Source organism: Ruditapes philippinarum, unplaced genomic scaffold (assembly GCF_026571515.1).
Source record: "Ruditapes philippinarum isolate M1 unplaced genomic scaffold, ASM2657151v2 ctg1678_1_1_1_1, whole genome shotgun sequence".
NCBI lineage: Eukaryota > Metazoa > Mollusca > Bivalvia > Venerida > Veneridae > Ruditapes > Ruditapes philippinarum.
In genome coordinates, this window is record NW_026861405.1 from 223,196 (window position 1) to 244,311 (window position 21,116).

The 21,116-nt window shown below is 33.7% G+C and overlaps 1 protein-coding gene across 1 annotated transcript in view; it reads right to left on the reverse strand.

The window, feature by feature from the left end:
- LOC132715512 (citron Rho-interacting kinase-like) overlaps positions 1-21,116 on the reverse strand; it is a 41,744-nt gene that overhangs the window by 14,424 nt on the left and 6,204 nt on the right. The window contains exons 9-26 of the mRNA XM_060698518.1: positions 20,781-21,015; positions 20,217-20,366; positions 19,444-19,584; positions 19,035-19,160; positions 15,155-15,265; positions 14,474-14,542; positions 13,997-14,080; positions 12,198-12,365; positions 11,046-11,162; positions 7,833-7,942; positions 6,757-7,427; positions 6,107-6,255; positions 5,480-5,656; positions 4,728-4,784; positions 3,939-3,998; positions 3,645-3,761; positions 2,595-2,788; positions 1,563-1,698 (exon numbers count right to left, since the gene is read on the reverse strand). Coding sequence (XP_060554501.1) covers positions 1,563-1,698; positions 2,595-2,788; positions 3,645-3,761; positions 3,939-3,998; positions 4,728-4,784; positions 5,480-5,656; positions 6,107-6,255; positions 6,757-7,427; positions 7,833-7,942; positions 11,046-11,162; positions 12,198-12,365; positions 13,997-14,080; positions 14,474-14,542; positions 15,155-15,265; positions 19,035-19,160; positions 19,444-19,584; positions 20,217-20,366; positions 20,781-21,015 — 2,872 coding nt within the window. The remainder of the gene's footprint in view (positions 1-1,562; positions 1,699-2,594; positions 2,789-3,644; positions 3,762-3,938; positions 3,999-4,727; positions 4,785-5,479; positions 5,657-6,106; positions 6,256-6,756; positions 7,428-7,832; positions 7,943-11,045; positions 11,163-12,197; positions 12,366-13,996; positions 14,081-14,473; positions 14,543-15,154; positions 15,266-19,034; positions 19,161-19,443; positions 19,585-20,216; positions 20,367-20,780; positions 21,016-21,116) is intronic.

Here is a 21,116-nt window from a genome sequence, read left to right on the forward strand (position 1 = left end):
TTGACCTCTATGTGTAACCTTGACTTTGGTCGCAGGGATCTGAATTTTGCATGCGACACTCAGCCTCACAATGGTGAACATTTGTGCCAAGTTATATTGAAAACCCCCTATGAATGTAGAAGTTTTGCTCCGGACAAGCGTTTTTCAATGAGCTCTAAGTGTGACCTTGACCTTTGACCTGGAGACCTGGATCATGCATGGAGCAATACATATCATGGTGGTGAGCATTTCCATAAAGTATTATAAAAATTCTTCCATACATGTAGGATATATGCTCCAGACAAAATCTGGATATTTCACCATCTTTAGTGACCTTGACCTTGCATATATTGACCTAAAGTACATGTGTCACAGCGGTAGTCATTGTAATGACCATTTGTGTTACAATCCCTCAATAAATGATGATTAAATCGTCCCTATACACATCTTCATATTTTTATCTTTTTTTAAACGGGCGTATAAAAAGTACATGTAATTTAATAACTAAAAAATTCTGATTTAAGATTTTATTCTAGGGAAATACATTTCATTACAATTCTTAATCTTTGAATGAGCTGAACTGATATTTACTTGAAAATTAAAATATAATTAAATTTCTATGAGAAAGTATTTACATTTGATAAGGTAATTACTGTATGATCTTTATGAACAAATACCAAGTCTACAGAACACCATAGTTATCACAGTTAAGTATCTTGACCAATGAATGAAACATGTGTAAATAAATGTTACATTCTTTACAACATACTCAAGTCCAAGAAAGAGGATTATTTCATGCCCTTTGATTAAATTCTATTTTTAGAAAATAGATCAAGGGGAGTAATTGTGTAAGTCATTTATGAACAAAGTAATAACTTTGGTGTCTCCCTTTGATTAAATTCTATTTACAAAATCTGGATATTTCATCATCTTTAGTGACCTTGACCTTGTATATATTGACCTAAATTATATGTATCACAGCCATAGTCTTGATAATGACCATTTGTGTTACAATCCCTCAATAAATGATGACTAAATGGTCCATATACACATCTTCATATTTTTATCTGAACTTTGACCTCTATGTGTGACCTTGACCTTGGCCGCAAGGACCTGAATCTTGCACGCGACACTCCGCCTCACAATGGTGAACATTTGTGCAAAGTAATATTGAAATCCCTCTATACATGTGGAAGTTTTGCTCCGGACAAGCATTTTTCAATGAGCTCTAAGTGTGACCTTGACCTTTGACCTAGAGACCTGGTTCATGTGCGCGACACTGCTCCTCATAGTGGTGAACATTTATATGAAGTTTCATTAAAATCCCTCCATACATGTAGGAGATATGCTCCGGACAAAAATTGGACGCCGCCGCCCGCCCGCCGACCGCCCGCCCGCCCGCCCGCCAGGGGCGTTCCATAATACGTCCCGTTTTTCAAACGGGCGTATAAAAATGTATAACTACTACATTATAAGTATTCTTGTCCAGTCTAAGACATAAAAATAATAAAATAAAATAATGTAAATAAAATAAAAAGAATTCAAAATTCCCAGGAATTTCAATAATAGAAAAGAACAGTTACCCTTGTGTTATTTCTCTGTAAATCTTTATGTAGCACTGATATCTGTTTGTTTAGGGCACTAAGGTCACTCTTGTGTTTATCTTTGACTGTTTGTAGTTGTTGTTTCACTGACTGGGCAGCTTCCTGAGAATTCTGCCTGTAAAATACATGTTGATAACCTCTATAGCATGTTGTGTAATCATACAAATGGTATGTATGTTTCCTGTAAAAACTCAATTATATACTGACTGGAGGAAACACAGTCATCTTCATTTCCCTTACATCAATTATAAGGGCTTTATCACAAAAGCAACAAGCAGTGTTAATGCTTGCAAGGGCAACAACTAAAAAGAAATCAAAATTCAGAGTGATATTGCTTTCACTTCTCAATAAGATGAGCAGCTTTTTGATTATGAATATTAAAGATGCAAGGAATATGCACAGTATGTTTGACTGTTTTTTTAAATTTTCTTTCACTAACCAACATTTAAAAATATTTCAATTTAAAAGGAGATATAACTCCTAAAAATACTGCTTTCAAGATAATGCCCCTTTGTCTTTCAAATTTGCCTTGTCATGAAAATCAAGTGTTCCTAATTTCATATTGATACCTTAATTATGAAATTATTTTACATAATTAATGATTTCGAAAAAAAACTTTAAGTTAAAAAGGAGCATAACTCAAAAAATTTAGCTTTCAAGATAATGTCCCTTGTCTAACAACTGTGTCTTGTAATGAAAAACAAGTATTCCAAGTTTTGTGTTGATATCCTTAAAAGCAAATAAACAGCTAAATTAAGTTTTGCATGTCAAAATCAATTGTGCTGCAGGGATAATAACTTGACTTTTATGACTTTACATAAATTCATGAACAAAGTAAATATTTAATTTGTTAAATGGACTTGCCCTATTTTGAATGTGGAACTGTTTATTGTTAATATAAAATATTTTGATTATACAGCAGTTCTAAAATAGTAACAAGATCATAGTCTTACTATACATTTGATGAAGCAATTATTAAGGTAATTATAATGGTAATGTTAGATGACAAACCTAAATTGTTTAAGGACATTTAACCTTTGTGTGGCCCCATCAAGGTCATTCTCCCTCTCCTCCAGGGCTTGCTCATATGTCTGTCTTGTTTTATTCCACTCTGCTTGCTGGTTATCAAATTCAGATTGTATAGCCTCAAGGTCCTTTATCTGAGCCTCAAGTTCGCTACAAATTCCTCGTAACTTCTCAACTTTCTAAAACACGAAAAAACATTAATTGACATGGGAAAAACCAAAAAAAAAACAAACAAAAAAACTAAGAGATATCGAAACTTATTTTGGATAGTAAAGTAAAGAATGGTATAACTAAAATTAAAATCAACACTATAATCAATGTTGCTTTATCAATATCAAGAATAAATAGAGGATATTTGTTTAGTTCAGTGAGAGATCCGAATATATTTCACCGAGTGAGCACCAAAAGGTATATTTCACAAGTGGCGCAGCCACGAGTGAAATATGAACTTTTGGTGTTCACAAGGTGAAATATATTTCGATCTTACACTGAACTAAACAAATTTTCTTTTTATTACATGCAAAGAAATGTTTTAAAAAGACATTTAAAAACCTAATACTGAATGAAAAGCGCGCCAAATAATAATACAACGTGACGTCATTTTTGACGTTACGTCATTATAATTAAGCTGGTACCCAGTACTGTGCACGCTGATATTTCACTGAAACAACATAAGGGGCTTACATTCAAAACAGTGAAATTATCAAAGTGGTAATTTCACTGTTTCAAACAGTGAAATTACCAGTTTTATATCACTGATATATTTCTATAAACCACCGAAATGCATGTAATAAACACATATCACATTGTACGTCACATCATAAGAGGCATTTAAAAAAAAAGAAAAAAAAAAGAACATAAGATATTTAAAAACAACATAAATTATCACAATACTAGCTTTCTTACCATAAGAATAGATTAATTCCTTCAGAATTGTCAGAAACCCTGTGCATATAAGAATATTCCTTTTACTTACATGGGAGACAATAACAACATTCTGACAAAACCATTCCTTTACTTTATAACAAACATTACCTGTGTTTCCACTTGTAAGTCATGTTCTTTCTGTGTTAAACTGTCTTTCAACAATTTTTTAGCCATCAGATTTGCCGTTACTTCTCTCTGAGTACTTGATGCTTTCTCCTCCAAGTCCTGAAACATTATCAACATTCAACTAGGTCACACGGGACTAAAATAATATCAACACTTATGTCAGGCAACGTAGCTACTTCCAGTTACTTTCAGCACTTATCAATGAAGACAAAATTATATATTGGTTCAATCCTCATCAATTATAACATACATGTATATACAATCATCCAATCTTACCTTGCACTTTTTAAGAAGACATTCATTTTGGGACTTTAGATTCTGTAACTCTTCTTGCTCCTGAAAAAAAAACAAAGCTGACTAAAACCAACAGATTAAACTTGTAAGTCTGATGTACTTTTTCAGTTAATTTGATCTAATGAGATAATAAAACAACAACAAATCAACAAAAAAAACACCTACAAAAGTCATAACGCCAGACATCAAGGCACCTTATGACTGTGAAAGTTTACTTCAAGCTCTTTGAAAAATGTAGGTGGAATTGCTCATAGAAGAAACTGTTTATGTCATGCAGCCCACTTGAAAAACATGTCATTTTAATTACCAGACCCTGAACTTTGAGGTAGTTAATTGGCTAAGAATAAGGTCCCATTTTGAGGTAGTGATTTGACTTATGAATACAGTCCCATTGATATAATGATCATTTGTAAAAAATCATAAATCTAGTCATGAAAGACACCCCACACACACCCTTAAAAATACACAATTTTGGCCTTCGAAAGTGACTTACAATGATGACCTGCAGTTATGGACCTGACCTAAGATGTGGAGTTAAAGATCTGATTCTTGTTTTCAGTGCAATGTTTCGTGATGGTTAAACTTTCTGCACAATAATTTTAAACCTATTTAGAATTGTCAGTTGAGGATTGGACAGAAAAAGACTTATTTTTCACCTTAGACCTGTAATTGTGGTGTTGTCTTTCGATATTTAACATACATTCACACACAAACATAAGGTTACCACCATTATCATGGCTGGGGCATAAAAAGGAAATAGGGAAATCATACCATATGTGACAGTTTTCTTTCCCCCTCTAGTTTATCTTCATGAAGTCCTCTCTCCTTCTGAAAAAATAGATATCAGAGCTTACTTTATGATTGTTACTCTAAACACTAACCATGCTACATATCTAACTTGTTTATCTTTCAATCTGGTATTCATCTTTAAATCTGGACAAAACCAGTAGTAACCTTTTTAGAGAAAATATCTAGATATGTACTGACAGAATAGTGAACAGTGCAGACTATCATCACGTATACCATCTGACCTTTATCTGCCCATTTGTAAAATCTGTTGTCACCAACAGGCTAAACATTTAGTAAGAGTGAACATTACTGCTGTTTAAGTATGGTATATCTATCAAAGAAGATTTATACAAAAAAAGGATTTTAATGTGTTTTCAAACATAAGTCTATTTTACTTACATATGGCACGATTTGACTCTTTGGAATGTTTTAAAATCATTATCTTTTACTGGGGACCACTAGGGGTACTGTATACCAAGTATCTAAGCTCTAAGCATTGTAGATTCTGATGGGAGGATTTTAAAGATTAATTTTCTATACAATTCAATGTAATTAAAATGACCCTGAGGTCTTGATTTTAGCAAACTAAATAGAAGTTAACTAAATAATGCTACAAAAAACATATCTTAGTTCTAAGCCTTGTGCTTTGAGAGAGAGGAAGATTTTTCAAGTTTTTTCCTTCATAAAATATAACTTTAAAGTGACTGTAAAGAAGAAAATGAACGTAAGTTAACCTCTAGAGTAAAGATCCTCTGTTGTAGTTCACGTATATCTCCCTCTAATGACTCTCTAGTTTGTTTCTCCTGTCTCTGGGTGGCTGACAGTAATGATCTAGCTTCACTCAATGACAAATTAGATTCTGACAGCTCTTTTCTCAACTCTCCTAACAATGTATTGTATTTCTCACGCTCCTTTAAATATAGCAAAGTTCAAATAGAAAAAAAAGAGTTATATACTTATAAACATTACTAAATGTGAGCGTATTAGTCAGTCAGTTGTCAAGAAATTGGTAATTACTGATTAGTTATCACGGAAAGCCTGTTTGGTGAATCCACTGTTGAGATATGACCAAAAGTTGATAAATTCAGCATAAAAAAACAGATAACAAAATGTCAAAATTTCAATCAAACAATAACCTTGCACATTAAAAAACTTCAATGACAAATATCTTCATAAGACAGACGCATGTATTATACTAAAGGCAGTTCTTGTTGTGAATTGTTATAACTTAACAACATATGCAGACATGAGACAACAAAATAACAGAAAACTGCGATTGTCTGCTTTACAATATAACTGTACCTTAACATAATATATATCAAAGGACAGATACATATAGATTTTTCACTCTTGCTATTTACCTTGTCCAGCTTGTTTTCAGCATCTTGTACATCTCTTCTTTGATTGGTTTGAGATTTCAACTTTCTCTCAGTTTCTAGCTTTTCATTCCTTAGTTCCTCTTGTATTGACAACTTCTCTTCTTGTAACCTTTTAACATCACTCTCCAGACCTGTAAACCAAATTATTTCACTGTACAAGGACCATAAAATATATCTTGTTACAAACTGTCCTTATATCATATATTTTTTTATTAATTTTTCACTTCTACAGGGTACAAATGTAATTACGAATTAACTCAGCTAATATTGTTTCTTGGCTGTCAGGATCAATCTCAAAGCAGCATTGTAATCCCTCCTCACACATAACAACTTTGCAATGACAAGAATCTTTTCAAATTGGAAAAATTCTATTTCATGCACACTGAAGTTGGGTTTTAAGAAATTAAACCATATTTTAATATACCAAGCACATTTAGTTTTTCACTATTGCAACATTTGGAAAAGTAATAAATTATTAATTTTCAAACATATACAGGTGCCAGTATATTAAATTTGAGCTAGGACTACTTTTTCAGCCAACTACAGAGGCCAATAAAGCTATGATATGTATGTTGAGGTTGTGCCAATCTTATCTGATTCAAGCAGAATTAAAAAATTTCAGTTAACCATACCTTGAATTTTGTCTTTAGAAAGAGAAACCTCACTAAGTTTCTGTTGAAGCTCACTTATTTTCTTATCTGCTGTGTCAAGCTGTCTCTGTAATGATGAAACTCGAGTCTCAAGATAATTCTTCTCTTGTCTCAAGTCTTCTATGTTCTCTAACTTTGACCCTCTTCTACCCGATGCTTCTTTATTCTTCATCTCACGTAATTCTTTCTCTAAACTGCTCAACCTTGTATTCAAATTCTCTTTCTCTCTTTCTAACTTAGATATCTGTAAATCTTTTTCAACACTCTTCTTCAACTTTTCATTTTTCTGCTTTGATTCAAATTCTAAATCAGATACTCTTCGTTCTAAATCAGTTTTCTCAATTTTAATCACTTTTAATGTTGCTATTTCTTTATTCTTATTCTCAATGTCCTCCTCTAATTCAGAGATATGTCTTTCACATTTAGTTATCTGTTTTTCTAATTTTTCTGTGGATCTGTTCACATCGTCCAGTTTAAGTTTCAAGTCAAGATTTTCCGTCATTAACTTGGTGTTTGTAGTCTGAGCCTTCACATCAAGATCAGTCTGTTTCCCTTTAAGGTCATTAAGGTCAGCTGTCAGTGATTTCACTTTCTCTGACAGAGTTATCTTCTCTTTCTCAATATCTGTAACCCTTTCTTCAGCTAGCTTTATCCTGTAAAATAAAGACAATGAATAATTTTGACTGCTGATTACAAACTTATAAATTTATCCTACTTGATTTATTACTAAGTTATGGATTTGCACTGCTTAAAATTGAAACGGTCAACTGGTAATTCAAGAGATTTTAATATCAAATTTTAAAATTTAGCCAGGCCAGGATGTGCAAACAGGCATAAATCAATTTTAATAGCCATTAGAATTAAGGGTTTGAGATGTTTTTAGTATTTAACTGAATTGTTTAAAGGCAGATTTAGAGACCATGGTATATTATTAGAAATAATTCTTGTTGATTTCCCTTTATGAAGTACAAATATGACAGTATCATTATTACACAGAACTGTCATATACTAGTCCCACTAAGCTTACCTGTCAGGTTTCATAAAATAATGTACTTTACCTGATGTCAGATAGTTCATTTTTCTTCAGTCTAAGGTCTATTTCCTTCTCTCTAGAATTCTCCAGCTGTCTTTCTAATCTCTCTATTTTACATGATAATCTCGAGTTTGTCTGTAATGTATAGTAATACAAAATGTATTATATACAGTATATAACATTTAGATACAAAACTGACACAATGCAGCTCTTTAGACCTGTGTATGTTTTCTTAATCCATCTATATATCTTAAATGGACTTGTCCATCTTTTAATATGAACAAAACCATTCATAATTTTAGGGAAATTTCAAATTAAGAACCAATCAAATAGGGAACACAGGGTTCTCGGGGACGCTTATTTCGGCGTCCCGGTACGCATGTTTATTACAGCTGGACGCAAATATTTCAGAGCAAGGATTCCACGTACGCTTAATTTTGCCTGGGGACGCATAAACATTGCCGATTGTTTACAACCACTAATACACAAATTGGTCCGCGCGTGTCAGTCTATAGGTAGGCGTTCCTATGCACATCGACCCGTGAAGCGATTAGCCAATCAGCGATAACGCTTTCGATCATTATCACTCAATAGAGATCAGACTAATGTATGTACACGCGCTGTAGGTGTAATTAACAGATATAACGCGAGATATATTTGATCAACAGTTAATTGGAAATTAGCAAATTTTACCGACAAAAGGATAAAAATATTGACTATTTACGCCGCAAGTTTAAAGACTGTTTTCTCAAATTACAAATGAGTGTAATTTTGAATTATTGTCGAATATTTTCGGCATTTTCTAGGCAAAATTTTGCTTTCGTTTCATGCCTGCAAAAACGTTCTATAAGAGTATTAAGAATTTGAGATTTGTGCCGAAATTCCAGGGCAACAAACCAAAATACACATACGCTTTTCTTTGATATTTAGATTTTATCAGAAAATTGATCCCGAACATCGGCAATTTCACTTCGCCAGAAACCCTAAAATTTCGCAAAAATTCTCAGTTTCCAAGCCAAACATGTGAATGAATTGTTCCTTTATTATTCAATCAACATTAAATCTTTAAATATCGATCTTCAATTTGCCCCCTTTTGAAGATATTTGCTAAAATAATTATCGATCGGATGAATCTCTTACACACTGTGTGAAGCTGTAAGCGATTTTCCTATTCATTCCGCTAAACGCTTCCTATACAGTATACATTTACGTTTTTTTTTTTACAAATATAAACTTTTTGTCTTTAGAGTGGACTTATTTTACCAGAATAAAATTTGATTTGGTATGAAAGTTAAAAATAAACAAGAGCTGTCCGTAAGACAGCGCGCTCGACTTTTTTAGTGCTTGCCTATAATACAAAACATTGACAGTTAAGGGCCATAATTCAAATAAAATCTTTGACAGAATTACCTTCTCCTGGACATGTTTGGGAATCATGATTGTAAACAAGTATTCCAACTTTCAAATTAATATCTCAAACAGTTCAGTCAAAAAGTGGACTGGTACTAAAAACTTAACCAAGATTCTAAGTCGATAAAAGGCCTTAATTTTTAAAACAAATCCTTGACAGAGTTACCTTCTCTTGCGTACAGATGGGGGTAATGATGTGAAATAGCATTAAAAGTTTCAAAGCAATATCTCAAAGGGTTAAGGCAATAAGTGGATTTTACCCATATTCAATGTATTTTCTAAGTCAAAAAGGGGCATAATTCTGTCAAAAACCTTGACAGAGTTATGTCCTCTTGTCTGTTGATGAAGGTCGTGATGGTAAACAAGTATGGTCAGTTTCAAAGCAATACCTCCAATGGTTTTGAAATAAAGTGAGGTGGTACAAAAAACTTAACCAAGATTCTAAGTCGATAAAAGGCCTTAATTTTTAAAAACAAATCCTTGACAGAGTTACCTTCTCTTGCGTACAGATGGGGTAATGATGTGAAATAGCATTAAAAGTTTCAAAGCAATATCTCAAAGGGTTAAGGCAATAAGTGGATTTTACCCCATATTCAATGTATTTTCTAAGTCAAAAAGGGGCATAATTCTGTCAAAAACCTTGACAGAGTTATGTCCTCTTGTCTGTTGATGAAGGTCGTGATGGTAAACAAGTATGGTCAGTTTCAAAGCAATACCTCCAATGGTTTTGAAATAAAGTGAGGTGGTACAAAAAACTTAACCAAGATTCTAAGTCGATAAAAGGCCTTAATTTTTAAAACAAATCCTTGACAGAGTTACCTTCTCTTGCGTACAGATGGGGGTAATGATGTGAAATAGCATTAAAAGTTTCAAAGCAATATCTCAAAGGGTTAAGGCAATAAGTGGATTTTACCCATATTCAATGTATTTTCTAACTCAAAAAGGGGCATAATTCTGTCAAAAACCTTGACAGAGTTATGTCCTCTTGTCTGTTGATGAAGGTCGTGATGGTAAACAAGTATGGTCAGTTTCAAAGCAATACCTCCAATGGTTTTGAAATAAAGTGAGGTGGTACAAAAAACTTAACCAAGCTCAATACACTTTCTAAGTCAAAAAAGGGCCATAATTCTGTCAAAAACCTTGACAGAGTTATGTACTCTTGTCTGTAGATGGAGGTTATGATGGTGAACAAGTATGGTAAGTTTCAAAGCCATACTTGTAATACTTCTGAAATAAAGTGGGGTGGTACGAAAAACTTAACCAAGGTGTGACGCCAACGCTAACGCTAACGCCGACGCCGGGGCGAGTAGGATAGCTCCCCTTTTCATAGAAAAGTCGAGCTAAAAACAAGTTCCATGTGTTGATGCATTATAATGAAATAATTTTAAAATAAATATTAACAACAAAACAATAAGTTTACTATGTAGTTCAGAGTTTGTTGTGAATAACTATAAACTTTGAAAGTCTCTTGAAGATTCAAAATATCAGCAATGCTATTGTGAGCATTAAATAACTAATCTGTAAACATATTAATTGCGACGCGCTTTTGGACTCCAACTTTTTCAGGGTTGGGAGTCCATGGACTCCATGTTTTAAAGTCCTAGTGAGAACCCTGGAACAGTGCAAACCACTTGGTCTGTACTGGTTGCATTGATGGACAGTTGCCTCCAGCATATCAAATGTATCAAATACAACCATATATCTTGGTGATCCTACATGGTAATTTACTAACATACAAGACATTATAGTTTAATAAAAAAAAATCATCTTAATTTTCACAAAAAATGTTCCTCTAATAAAGTTACAGATAACATAATTATGTGCATACTCTCTCAAGTTCTGTGATCTTGAACTGTCTATCACTGCTCTCCTGTTTGACCTTGGTGACCTCTGACATCAGTTGTTTCTTGTCATCTCGATAAAGATCTACCTGTTCTTCCAACTCCTTCAATATAATTATAGAACTCATATATAGGAATACATACAGAAATGTAATATCAGGGCAGTCACATTTTACAATCCAACAATCCAATTCTAATTATAACTGGACTGCACTAACAGTTTGGGAAAACCCGAGTTAAAAAAAAAAAAAAAATTTAAAAAACAAAATTTTTTTCAATCTTTAAAAAGAATTTTTTGAAATTGCATTCCCAAATTTTTTTTTACAGCCCAAAGTGTATAATAAAAAATATAAATTTAATTTTGTAAAAAGTTTTCCCCCTACGATGCAGGTCTCACATGAGAGAATTTAAACTACTGACCTTGACCTTTTCTCCAAAAACTTGGTTTTTGTGGATTTATCGTCCATTTTTCTGGCCCTACAAAAGTCTAAACATTCCCTTAATTCCTGGGTTTAAAACAGTATATATAACACATAAACCACATTTATCTTAAATAAAAAAGGCACAAAAAAAAAATATGGGTACTTAAAAAAAATTGTAATAAAGGGGGAAAAAAAAATTTTTACATAAAGAAAATTTTAAAGTTTTTGTATTTTTAAAATTTCAATATAAAAGCTAAAAATCGGGGTGGAAAAATGTAACATAAAAAATAAAAAAACTTTTTTTGGGAAAAAACCCAAAAATAAAATTTAAAAATAAAAATTCCCAAGCCCTTTAAAACCCAAATTTTGGGAGTAGGGCCCAAAAATATAGGTGACTGTCAGTTTATTTTTTTTAAGATTTTTACCATGAAATTTTGCACTTTAAATTCCGAAAATTTAAAAAAAGAATTTCATTTTTTTACAGATAAAAAATTATTCTTCATTCACACTGAAATTTTGTCCATTGAACTTGCATAAAAGAAAAACAAATGTTACTAAATATTAAATATAAAACAGCTTACACCAAGGAAGTATACAGTATATATATCTTTAGTGATTACATCATGATATATTTTAAACTACAGTTTTCAGATAAGTTCTTAGATTGCACAAATTCAAACTCATGAAAAGAACATTTGTCAACTTTTAATAAGAAACGTCCAAATTTGCTTGACAACAACAATAGATAAAAAAACTTACATTTATAATTTGTTTTTGTTGCTGCACCTCTTCCTGGTACACATGTACCTGGTTTGCTATAGACTCTTTCATCTCAGCTGTTAATTTGGCTTTCTCTGTCTTCGTCATTAACTCATTCTTTAATTTCTGCAAATATAACCAACATTTGTTCTTTTCTCTTCTGGTTGGGGTTTCAATTATACCAAAACAGTAAAGATCTAGCCTTACTTGTGCAGACAGTACCCTAGACATTACTAAACCATACCATGTAAAATATCTAAAATTAAAATGTCCATCTTTCAATTTGGACAAAACCACCTCTTTAACGGTAAGTCTCAAAGCATGGAATGACTGAATAAGGAACGATGCAGATTATGATCAGATGGCACAAATGTGCTAGCTTACCTTGGTATGCAATGGTCACAACTGTAGTATCAAGCATGCTAATTGTTAAGCAAGGCTCACATGAAAAACTCCCTTTCTCATGACATAATACATGTACTCAATAAATAATGTCAGTGTTTTATTTCATGTTTAATGCTCAAAATACAAAACAATTCAAACTAGACCTATCACTGAAGGTGATAAATACCCCCACCAACAACTTTGACTTTTTGAAAAAAAAGTAGTCTGAAGAAAAATTTGAACACAAACTATCAACTGTGTACAAAGAAATATTTCAATTAATTGTAATCGCAACTGGGGTCTGGAAATAAGCTTGCTATACACCAAGTTTGATTACAATATCTCATTCCTAACTCTAGTTATTGTCAGGTAACCATTTTTTCTACTTTTAGTAACACTGTAACAGTGACCTTGACCCTATGGGGGCCAAATGCAATACCAACCTAGGTCTTCATATAAGCTTTCTATACACCAAATAAGATTACAATATCTCATTCCTAACTCTAGTTATTGTCCGAAAACCATTTTTCGTAACGGTGACCTTGACCTTGACCCCAGGGGGCCCAAATGCAATACCAACCAAAGTCTTCATATAGGCTTGCTATACGCCAAGTTTGATAACAATATCTCATTCCTAACTCTTGTTATTGTCCGGAAACCATTTTTCTATTTTTAGTAACACTGTAACGGTGACCTTGACCCTAGGGGGTCCAAATGCAATACCAACCCAGGTCTTCATATAAGCTTCCTTTACACCAAATTAGATTACAATATCTCATTCCTAACTCTAGTTATTGTCCGGAAACCATTTGTCTATTTTTCCTAACGGTGACCTTGACCTTGACCCCAGGGGGTCCAAATGCAATACCAACACAGGTCTTTATATAAGCTTGCTATACACCAAGTTTGATTACAGTATGTCATTCCTAAGTCAAGTTATTGTCCGGAAACCATTTTTCTATTTTTAGTAACAGTGACCTTGACCTTGACCCCAGAGGGCCCAAATGCAATACCAACCCAGGTCTTCATATAAGCTTGCTATACGCCAAGTTTGATAACAATATCTCATTCCTAACTCTAGTTATTGTCCGGAAACCATTTTTCTATTTTTAGTAACAGTGACCTTGACCTTGACCCCAGGGGGTCCAAATGCAATACCAACCGGAGTTTCCACATAAGGTTGCTAAATACCAAGTTTGATTACAATACCTCATTCCAAACTCTAGTTATCGTCCGGAAACCATGATGTGGACCGACCGACGGACCTACCGACAAGCTGACTCCTATATACCCCCCCTAAACTTCGTTTGTGGGGGTATAACAAGAGTGATATTCATTGATATACCTTAGTTATATACCATTTTAATTTTTACCTCTATAATTTCCTTCAAGTCCTCCTCCTTACTCTCAAAGTTTGCTCTCTCTCTATCTTGTTGTTCAATCTTGTCCTCCAATTCCTAGTGTAAATATAACAAATACAACTTTACATATACTTTGAGAACATCACATCTTCAGAGTTTGCTTGGTTTCTATGGTGTGTGGGAGACTGGTATTTTACATATAATAGAATCTAGTTTTGAATCTAGTTCATATAGGCCTAGATGACCCCAAGTTTCATCAATAGTTATGTAAGATAGAAATGAATCACCCTTTGTACCATTTATCTATAACTCTGATGACACATCTACCTGCTCTTCTGTTACCTCCATTTTCAACAAGATGAAGAATGACAGTTAAGATGTTAAAATATACCATTTACTTTAGGTCCCTACTTTAATTTTTTAGCATTAACTATACTAATGTCATTTGAATTTTATGATTTTAAACATGTTATAATCGTGGTTACTTACCCTTATTTTTTCAGAGTATCTTCGATCTTTCTTTGGAGAGGGTGATGTATGTACCATCACTCTAATATCCTATAAATATATACAGAACATGTTACCTTGAATTATTTTGCACATATTGTCACTTTCATTTTCAGGTTTTATGAATAAAAAGAGAAAATTCTGGTTATCTCAGTGTTTTATAGTACTTGGTTTAGAATGTTTCTAATGATTTCAGAGCATGGCTTACATTTGTAATTTCGTTAAGAAATCAGCCAATGCTACTAAAATTATCGACTTGCTCTAAGATACATAAAGAATGCACTTTTCCTTAAATATTACAGTCAATGTCAATACAGTAAATATACTTATTCTGGTAGATATTAAGATTTTACGATATTATACATGCAGGTGATATGTAGATGATTTTAACACAAGAAAGGTAATGTCTACACAGAGTCAGTTAAATTTAACCTCATAACCATTTGGGTCCATTTCTAATAAAAGAAGAAACAATATCTATTAGACACAGACTGCTCAAAAGTCTATTATTTACACATATTCTTTATTTGCCTTTTATCCTCCACTGTTTACAAATATACTATAAATATTCCAAAGAGACCCAAGTTTCTATTAAAAGAATATTTGCTACCAGAATGTACAGTGATGAACATTTGAGAAATCTTTATACATTACATTACATACCACATCTTTCCTATCACTATCCCTGTGTTTCAGTTTTTCGCGGAGCTCTTGTTCTCGTTGCATGTACTCGCTCTCCTGTGTCTCATAAGCCTCCAGTAAATCTTCCAACTCCTGTAACACAGTCATTATATACACAATTACTTAAATATCAAAAACACACTTTACTTACTTATTACTTACTTATTACATTACTTAATGCACCTATGATTAAAAGATATACTTATATATAAAAATCATCAAATGTTTTATATTCCCTCCTATTTATGTTGCTTTATATGCTTAAAACTGATAGCTGATAGTGAACTATTTTTATGACCATCAAGTGTGAAGTTTTCAGTGAATACCTTAATTTGAAGCAGAAACACACAAAAACTTTAAAAATCAAACATTTGTGCAAAGGGGAAATCCAAATAATTCATTTAAATACAATACAGTTATGGAACTTGGAAAGAGATTACCAATAAAGATGGATAAAGAAGGATTTTTAGAATAATAGTCAACCCAAATATGAAGCCCAGTACTGGTGAAAGTTTTTTTTTTTTTTTAAACACCATGATGTAGATCAGAGATCAAAAGCTATGGGAAAACAAGAGCCGGTTGAACCGGGTGATGCTCCCCGAATAGGTTTTGGACACAGGAAGGTATACCTCTTGTAGTGTCAGAGTCATGTCACAGACAAAGTTCAAAGTGTAAAATTAACCCAAATGTTGTGCACGACACATTGTCTCAATATGATGATAATTTTTGTGAAATAGTTGTAAAATCCAACTTCAAATAACGAAGTTATGGGCCGGACATGATTTTGCTGCAAGGTCATGCTGTGACCTTGACCTTCATTGTAGCAACCCAAATGTTGCATGCGACACGTGGATTTAATATGGTGATCATCTCTGTGAAATAGTTGTTAAATCCGACTTCAAGTAATGAAGTTATGGGCCAGACACGATTTTGCTGCAAGGTCATGCCGTGACCATGACCTTCAAGGTGGCAACCCAAATGTTGCGCGTGACACAGTGTCTCATTATTTGTGATCATTTTTGTGAAATAGTTGTAAAATCCGACTTCAAATAATGAAGTTATGTGCCGGACACGATTTTGCTGAAAGGTCATGCTGTGACCTTGAAGGTAGCAACCCAAATGTTGCGCGCGACACGTCATCTCAATATGGTGATCATTTCTGTGAAATAGTTTTAAAATCTGACTTCAAATAACAAAGTTATGGGCTGGACACGAATTTCCTGCAAGGTCATGCTGTGACCTTAACCTTCAAGGTAGTGACCCAAATGTTGTGCACGACACGTCATCTCAATATGATTCCTTATGGGCCGGACACAATTTTGCTGCAAGGTCATGCTGTGACCTTGACTTTCAAGGAAGTGACCCAAATGTTGCGCGCGACACGTCGTCTCAATATGGTGATAATTTCTGTGAAATATTTTTAAAATCCAACTTCAAATAACGAAGTTATGGACCGGACACGATTTTGCTGCAAGGTCATGCTGTGACCTTGACCTTCAAGGTAGCGAGCCAAATGTTGCGCGCGACACGTCGTCTCAATATGGTGATAATTTCTGTGAAAAAGTTTTAAAATCCGACTTCAAATAACAAAGTTATGGGCCCGACACGATTTTGCTGCAAGGTCATGCTGTGACCTTGACCTTCAAGGTAGCGACCCAAATGTTGCGAGCAACACGTCGTCTTAATATGGTGATCATTTCTGTGAAATATTTTAAAAATCTGACTTCAAATAACGAAGTTATGGACCGGACACGATTTTGCTGCAAGGTCATGCTGTGACCTTGACCTTCAAGGTAGCGAGCCAAATGTTGCGCACTACATGTCGTCTCAATATGGTGATCATTTCTGTGAAATAGTTTTAAAATCCGACTTCAAATAACGAAGTTATGGACCGGACACGATTTTGCTGCAAGGTCATGATGTGACCTTGACCTTCAACGTAGCGAGCCAAATGTTGCGCGTGACACGTCGTCTTAATATGGTGATCATTTCTGTGAAAAAGTTTTAAAATCCGAATTCAAATAACAAAGTTATGGGCCGGACACGATTTTGCTGCAAGGTCATGCTGTGACCTTGACCTTCAAGGTAGCGACCCAAATGTTGCGCGCGACACGTCGTCTTAATATGGTGATCATTTCTGTGAAATATTTTTAAAATCCGACTTCAAATAACAAAGTTATGGACCGGACACGAATTTGGGACGTAAGGACGGACTTACCAAAATTTGATGTTTATGAGGCAAATGAGCTCATAAACACCACCTGGACCAACGTCCATAAGCAAAATAAGCTCATAAAAACAAAAAATAGCTCTTAATTTTAAATTTTATGAGTTTATGTTCTTTATTTAACTACGGAATGAAGCTCATAATAATCAAATGTCCGGCCGAAATGGAATAAGGGGCCATTTCTTTTGTTATTTTCTATTGTTTAATAGAGGGCCAATGGCCCCTTATTCTATTGTTACGGAATGAACTCTATTGTTCTCTTTTGTTCTGTTTACAGTTAGATGGCCCCCTATCCTTATTCGGTAGTGCAGACGGACTGACGGACGGACGTACCAACTTTTGATGTTTATGAGGCAAATCAGCTCATAAACACCACCTGGACCAACGTCCATAAGCAAAATAAGCTCATAAAAACAAAACAAGAGCGATCAGTAATCACATGTGTCGCCTCATGATGGCCAATTTCATGTTGGGACAAATTTTGTGACAGACGGACAGTCAGACGGACAGTGCACAACTAGACTTGGTACTGATCATTCCTGTAAATTTTGGATAAAATTGCACCAGTAGTTTATGAGGAGTAGTCCGGACAAGCTTTTGCGTATCTAGCAACACACAGAAAAAAAAACACCTTTTTATCAAAGGGCCATAACTCAGCCAAAAATCATTCAACCGGAAAACCCGTGCAATATGCGCAAGGACTTGAGCTACAGATCAATCCTGTAAAGTTTCATTGAAATTGCATTAGTGGTATAAGAGAAGTAGTCCGGACAAACTTTAAAAATAAAAATTATTAAAGGGCCATAACTCAAACAAAAATCATTGAACCGGAAAATGCTGACAATATGCACAACTAGACTTGGTACTGATCATTCCTGTAAATTTTGGATAAAATTGCACCAGTAGTGTATGAGGAGTAGTCCGGACAAGCTTTTGTGTATCTGGCAACACACAGAAAAAGAAACATTTTTATCAAAGGGCCATAACTCGGCCAAAAATCATTCAACCGGAAAACCCTTGCAATATGCGCAAGGACTTGAGCTACAGATCAATCCTGTAAAGTTTCATTGAAATTGCATTAGTGGTATAAGAGAAGTAGTCCGGACAAACTTTAAAATTAAAAATTATTAAAGGGCCATAACTCTGACAAAAATCATTGAACTGGAAAATGCTGACAATATGCACAACTAGACTTGGTACTGATCATTCCTGTAAAGTTTGGATGAAATTGCACCAGTAGTTTATGAGGAGTAGTCCGGACAAGTTTTGTGACGGACGGACGGACGGACGGACGGACAGACAGACGATGGAGAAGTGATCCCTATATGTCGCCATTACTCCGTAGAGGCGACACAAAAATAGCTCTTAATTTGAATTTTATGAGTTTTTGTTCTTTATTTAACTACGGAATGAAGCTCATAATAATCAAATGTTTGCTCGGACTGACAACCGGACGACTATATGCTCCCCCGAAATTTTTCGGGGAGCATAATAACATTAGAATGGTGTGAACTGGAACAATCTATCATAAGCAATAATGCATTTTATATTGACATAACTAGACATTATACATGTACTTTCACTGGAAATAATAATTTATTGTTTTTGTAAAAAATAACTTTAGCAATACTATACCAGAATTCTTTTGTTAAGATCAGATATTTCAGCATTTTTGTCTTCAACCTGGATTTTCCATTTATCCTCCCTTGTTTCTAGCAATACTAAATCTCGTTTCTGATCATCCCTGGACTTTCGTCTCTCCTATAGAATTGTGAAAACAAACAAAGTCTGAAGATATTTCAAGTACATGTATACAAAATCTTTGACTAAATGTTAGTGGCTTGACCAATGTAAAACACTTTTCAGTAAGATTTTATAAAGATAGATCAGTATTTTTATTACATGAAACATGATAATAAATAGGAATTGTCTATGTTCACAAAGAGTTGCTCAAAGTATTTTGCTGATGACAAATCAGAAAATGTCACGGTGGAAAATGTTATTTCAGCTGTATATGAGAAGGTATAATAACATGGGTATAAACCTTATCTAGTCTAAACTGTAAATTAGCAGCTTGTTTCTGACTGGTCTCTAGTTGTTCCCGGTATGATGTTATCTGTTTATCTCGTCCTGCTAACTTCCTCATGTATACACTCTTCTCTTCTTCCAACTGTACTATCACATCCTATACTCAAAATAGTCCATATCTATATACTACACAACATACATGTTGATAAATTTATAATATTTGAAATATATTTTCATGATCAAGGATATATTGTAACTTTTAGATAATTAAATTTAAAGTTTAATATTTTCCCTACTAAATTGAATACAGATATTAAATAGTTTATGAAAACAAGAACATGTGTTTGGTAAACACACCTAACCATTTAGCAAGTGTTGAAAAAAGGGTATTTTCATGTACATGAAAGGGAGACAACTTGGGAAAATGGATACACCAACACATAACGTTTATTTACTATGTACCTCTCTTCTAAAGAATAAGCAAACATACGGTCCACACTCATATAAATTATAATAACATTTTGATGTTGATGACTGCAGTTATTGTAATATGTCATCTTTATGCCAACACCAATCTTTTCTAGGCAGAAATTTCTAACCTAATTTTTAATGCCAGGGGCTGTATTCATAAAGATCTTATTTTTTTCTAAAGGTTATTATTAAGGTATTTTTTCTGCCACCACTGGCACTTCATCTGACGTTTTCAGAAATTTAATATGATTTAGGGAAATTTGAAAGAAATGGCTAAACAAGGTGATTGGTGGTGAAAGTGAACTATAAGTATGGTACCTGTAACTCTTCTAGCTGTAGCTGATGTAAATTTTCCTCAATCTGTTTTGCATCTGTCTGCATGTCATTGAACTCTCCCAACAATTGTTCTGTTTTTGATTCAGTGGCAACACGCTCCTCTACTAGCACTTCTACCTGCTTGCTTAAACGCTGTATGGGATAAAAAATGTTAATTTTACAAGCTAAATATAAAATATTGATACCACTCAACAGCCATCATTAAAAAAAGGAAGAAAAAGTTGTAACAGATTAGCTAAATGGTGATTTCAAATTTGAAAGCCTGAGCCATTGATAATGAACATTAATTTGTTGTGTATTGGTACTACAATACATTTTATGCCATTTGACACCAATTCCAATAATGTTTTCCCAACCTAATAATTGAGAATCTACCATTTTTTTTTTTTTATTTAAGATTTTCATCATAGGGAAATTTGACTATTTTGAACATATTTTCTGTGGAGGACATTAAAAGAACTCCAGGCCTATGAAATATAATTCTCTGGAAAGTGGAGATCTCACTTAAATTAGTTTGCTGATATACAAATTTCAGACTTTACTCACATTAGTTTTAGCTATGTAGTTCTGACTCTCAAGCTCAAGTTTTTCTATCATTTCTTCTTTATCTTCTAGTGACAGTTTCTGCTGCTCTACTGTTGATCTGAGCCTATTAAATTTCTTTCTAAGTTTCTTCATCTCAGATATTTTTACAGTCAAGGTAAGATCTGCTCCCGAACCAGAGCGTCGCTTAGACATACTAACTGATGCATCAATATCAATGCTATTCTTTGATTTTCTTCTGAAAAAAGAAGTCCTTTCTGTTATAGTAAATATCATAATAAAAATCTAATCTAATAATGTATTTCCTATGTTCTTTAAGAATACAAATTTTTTTAATAT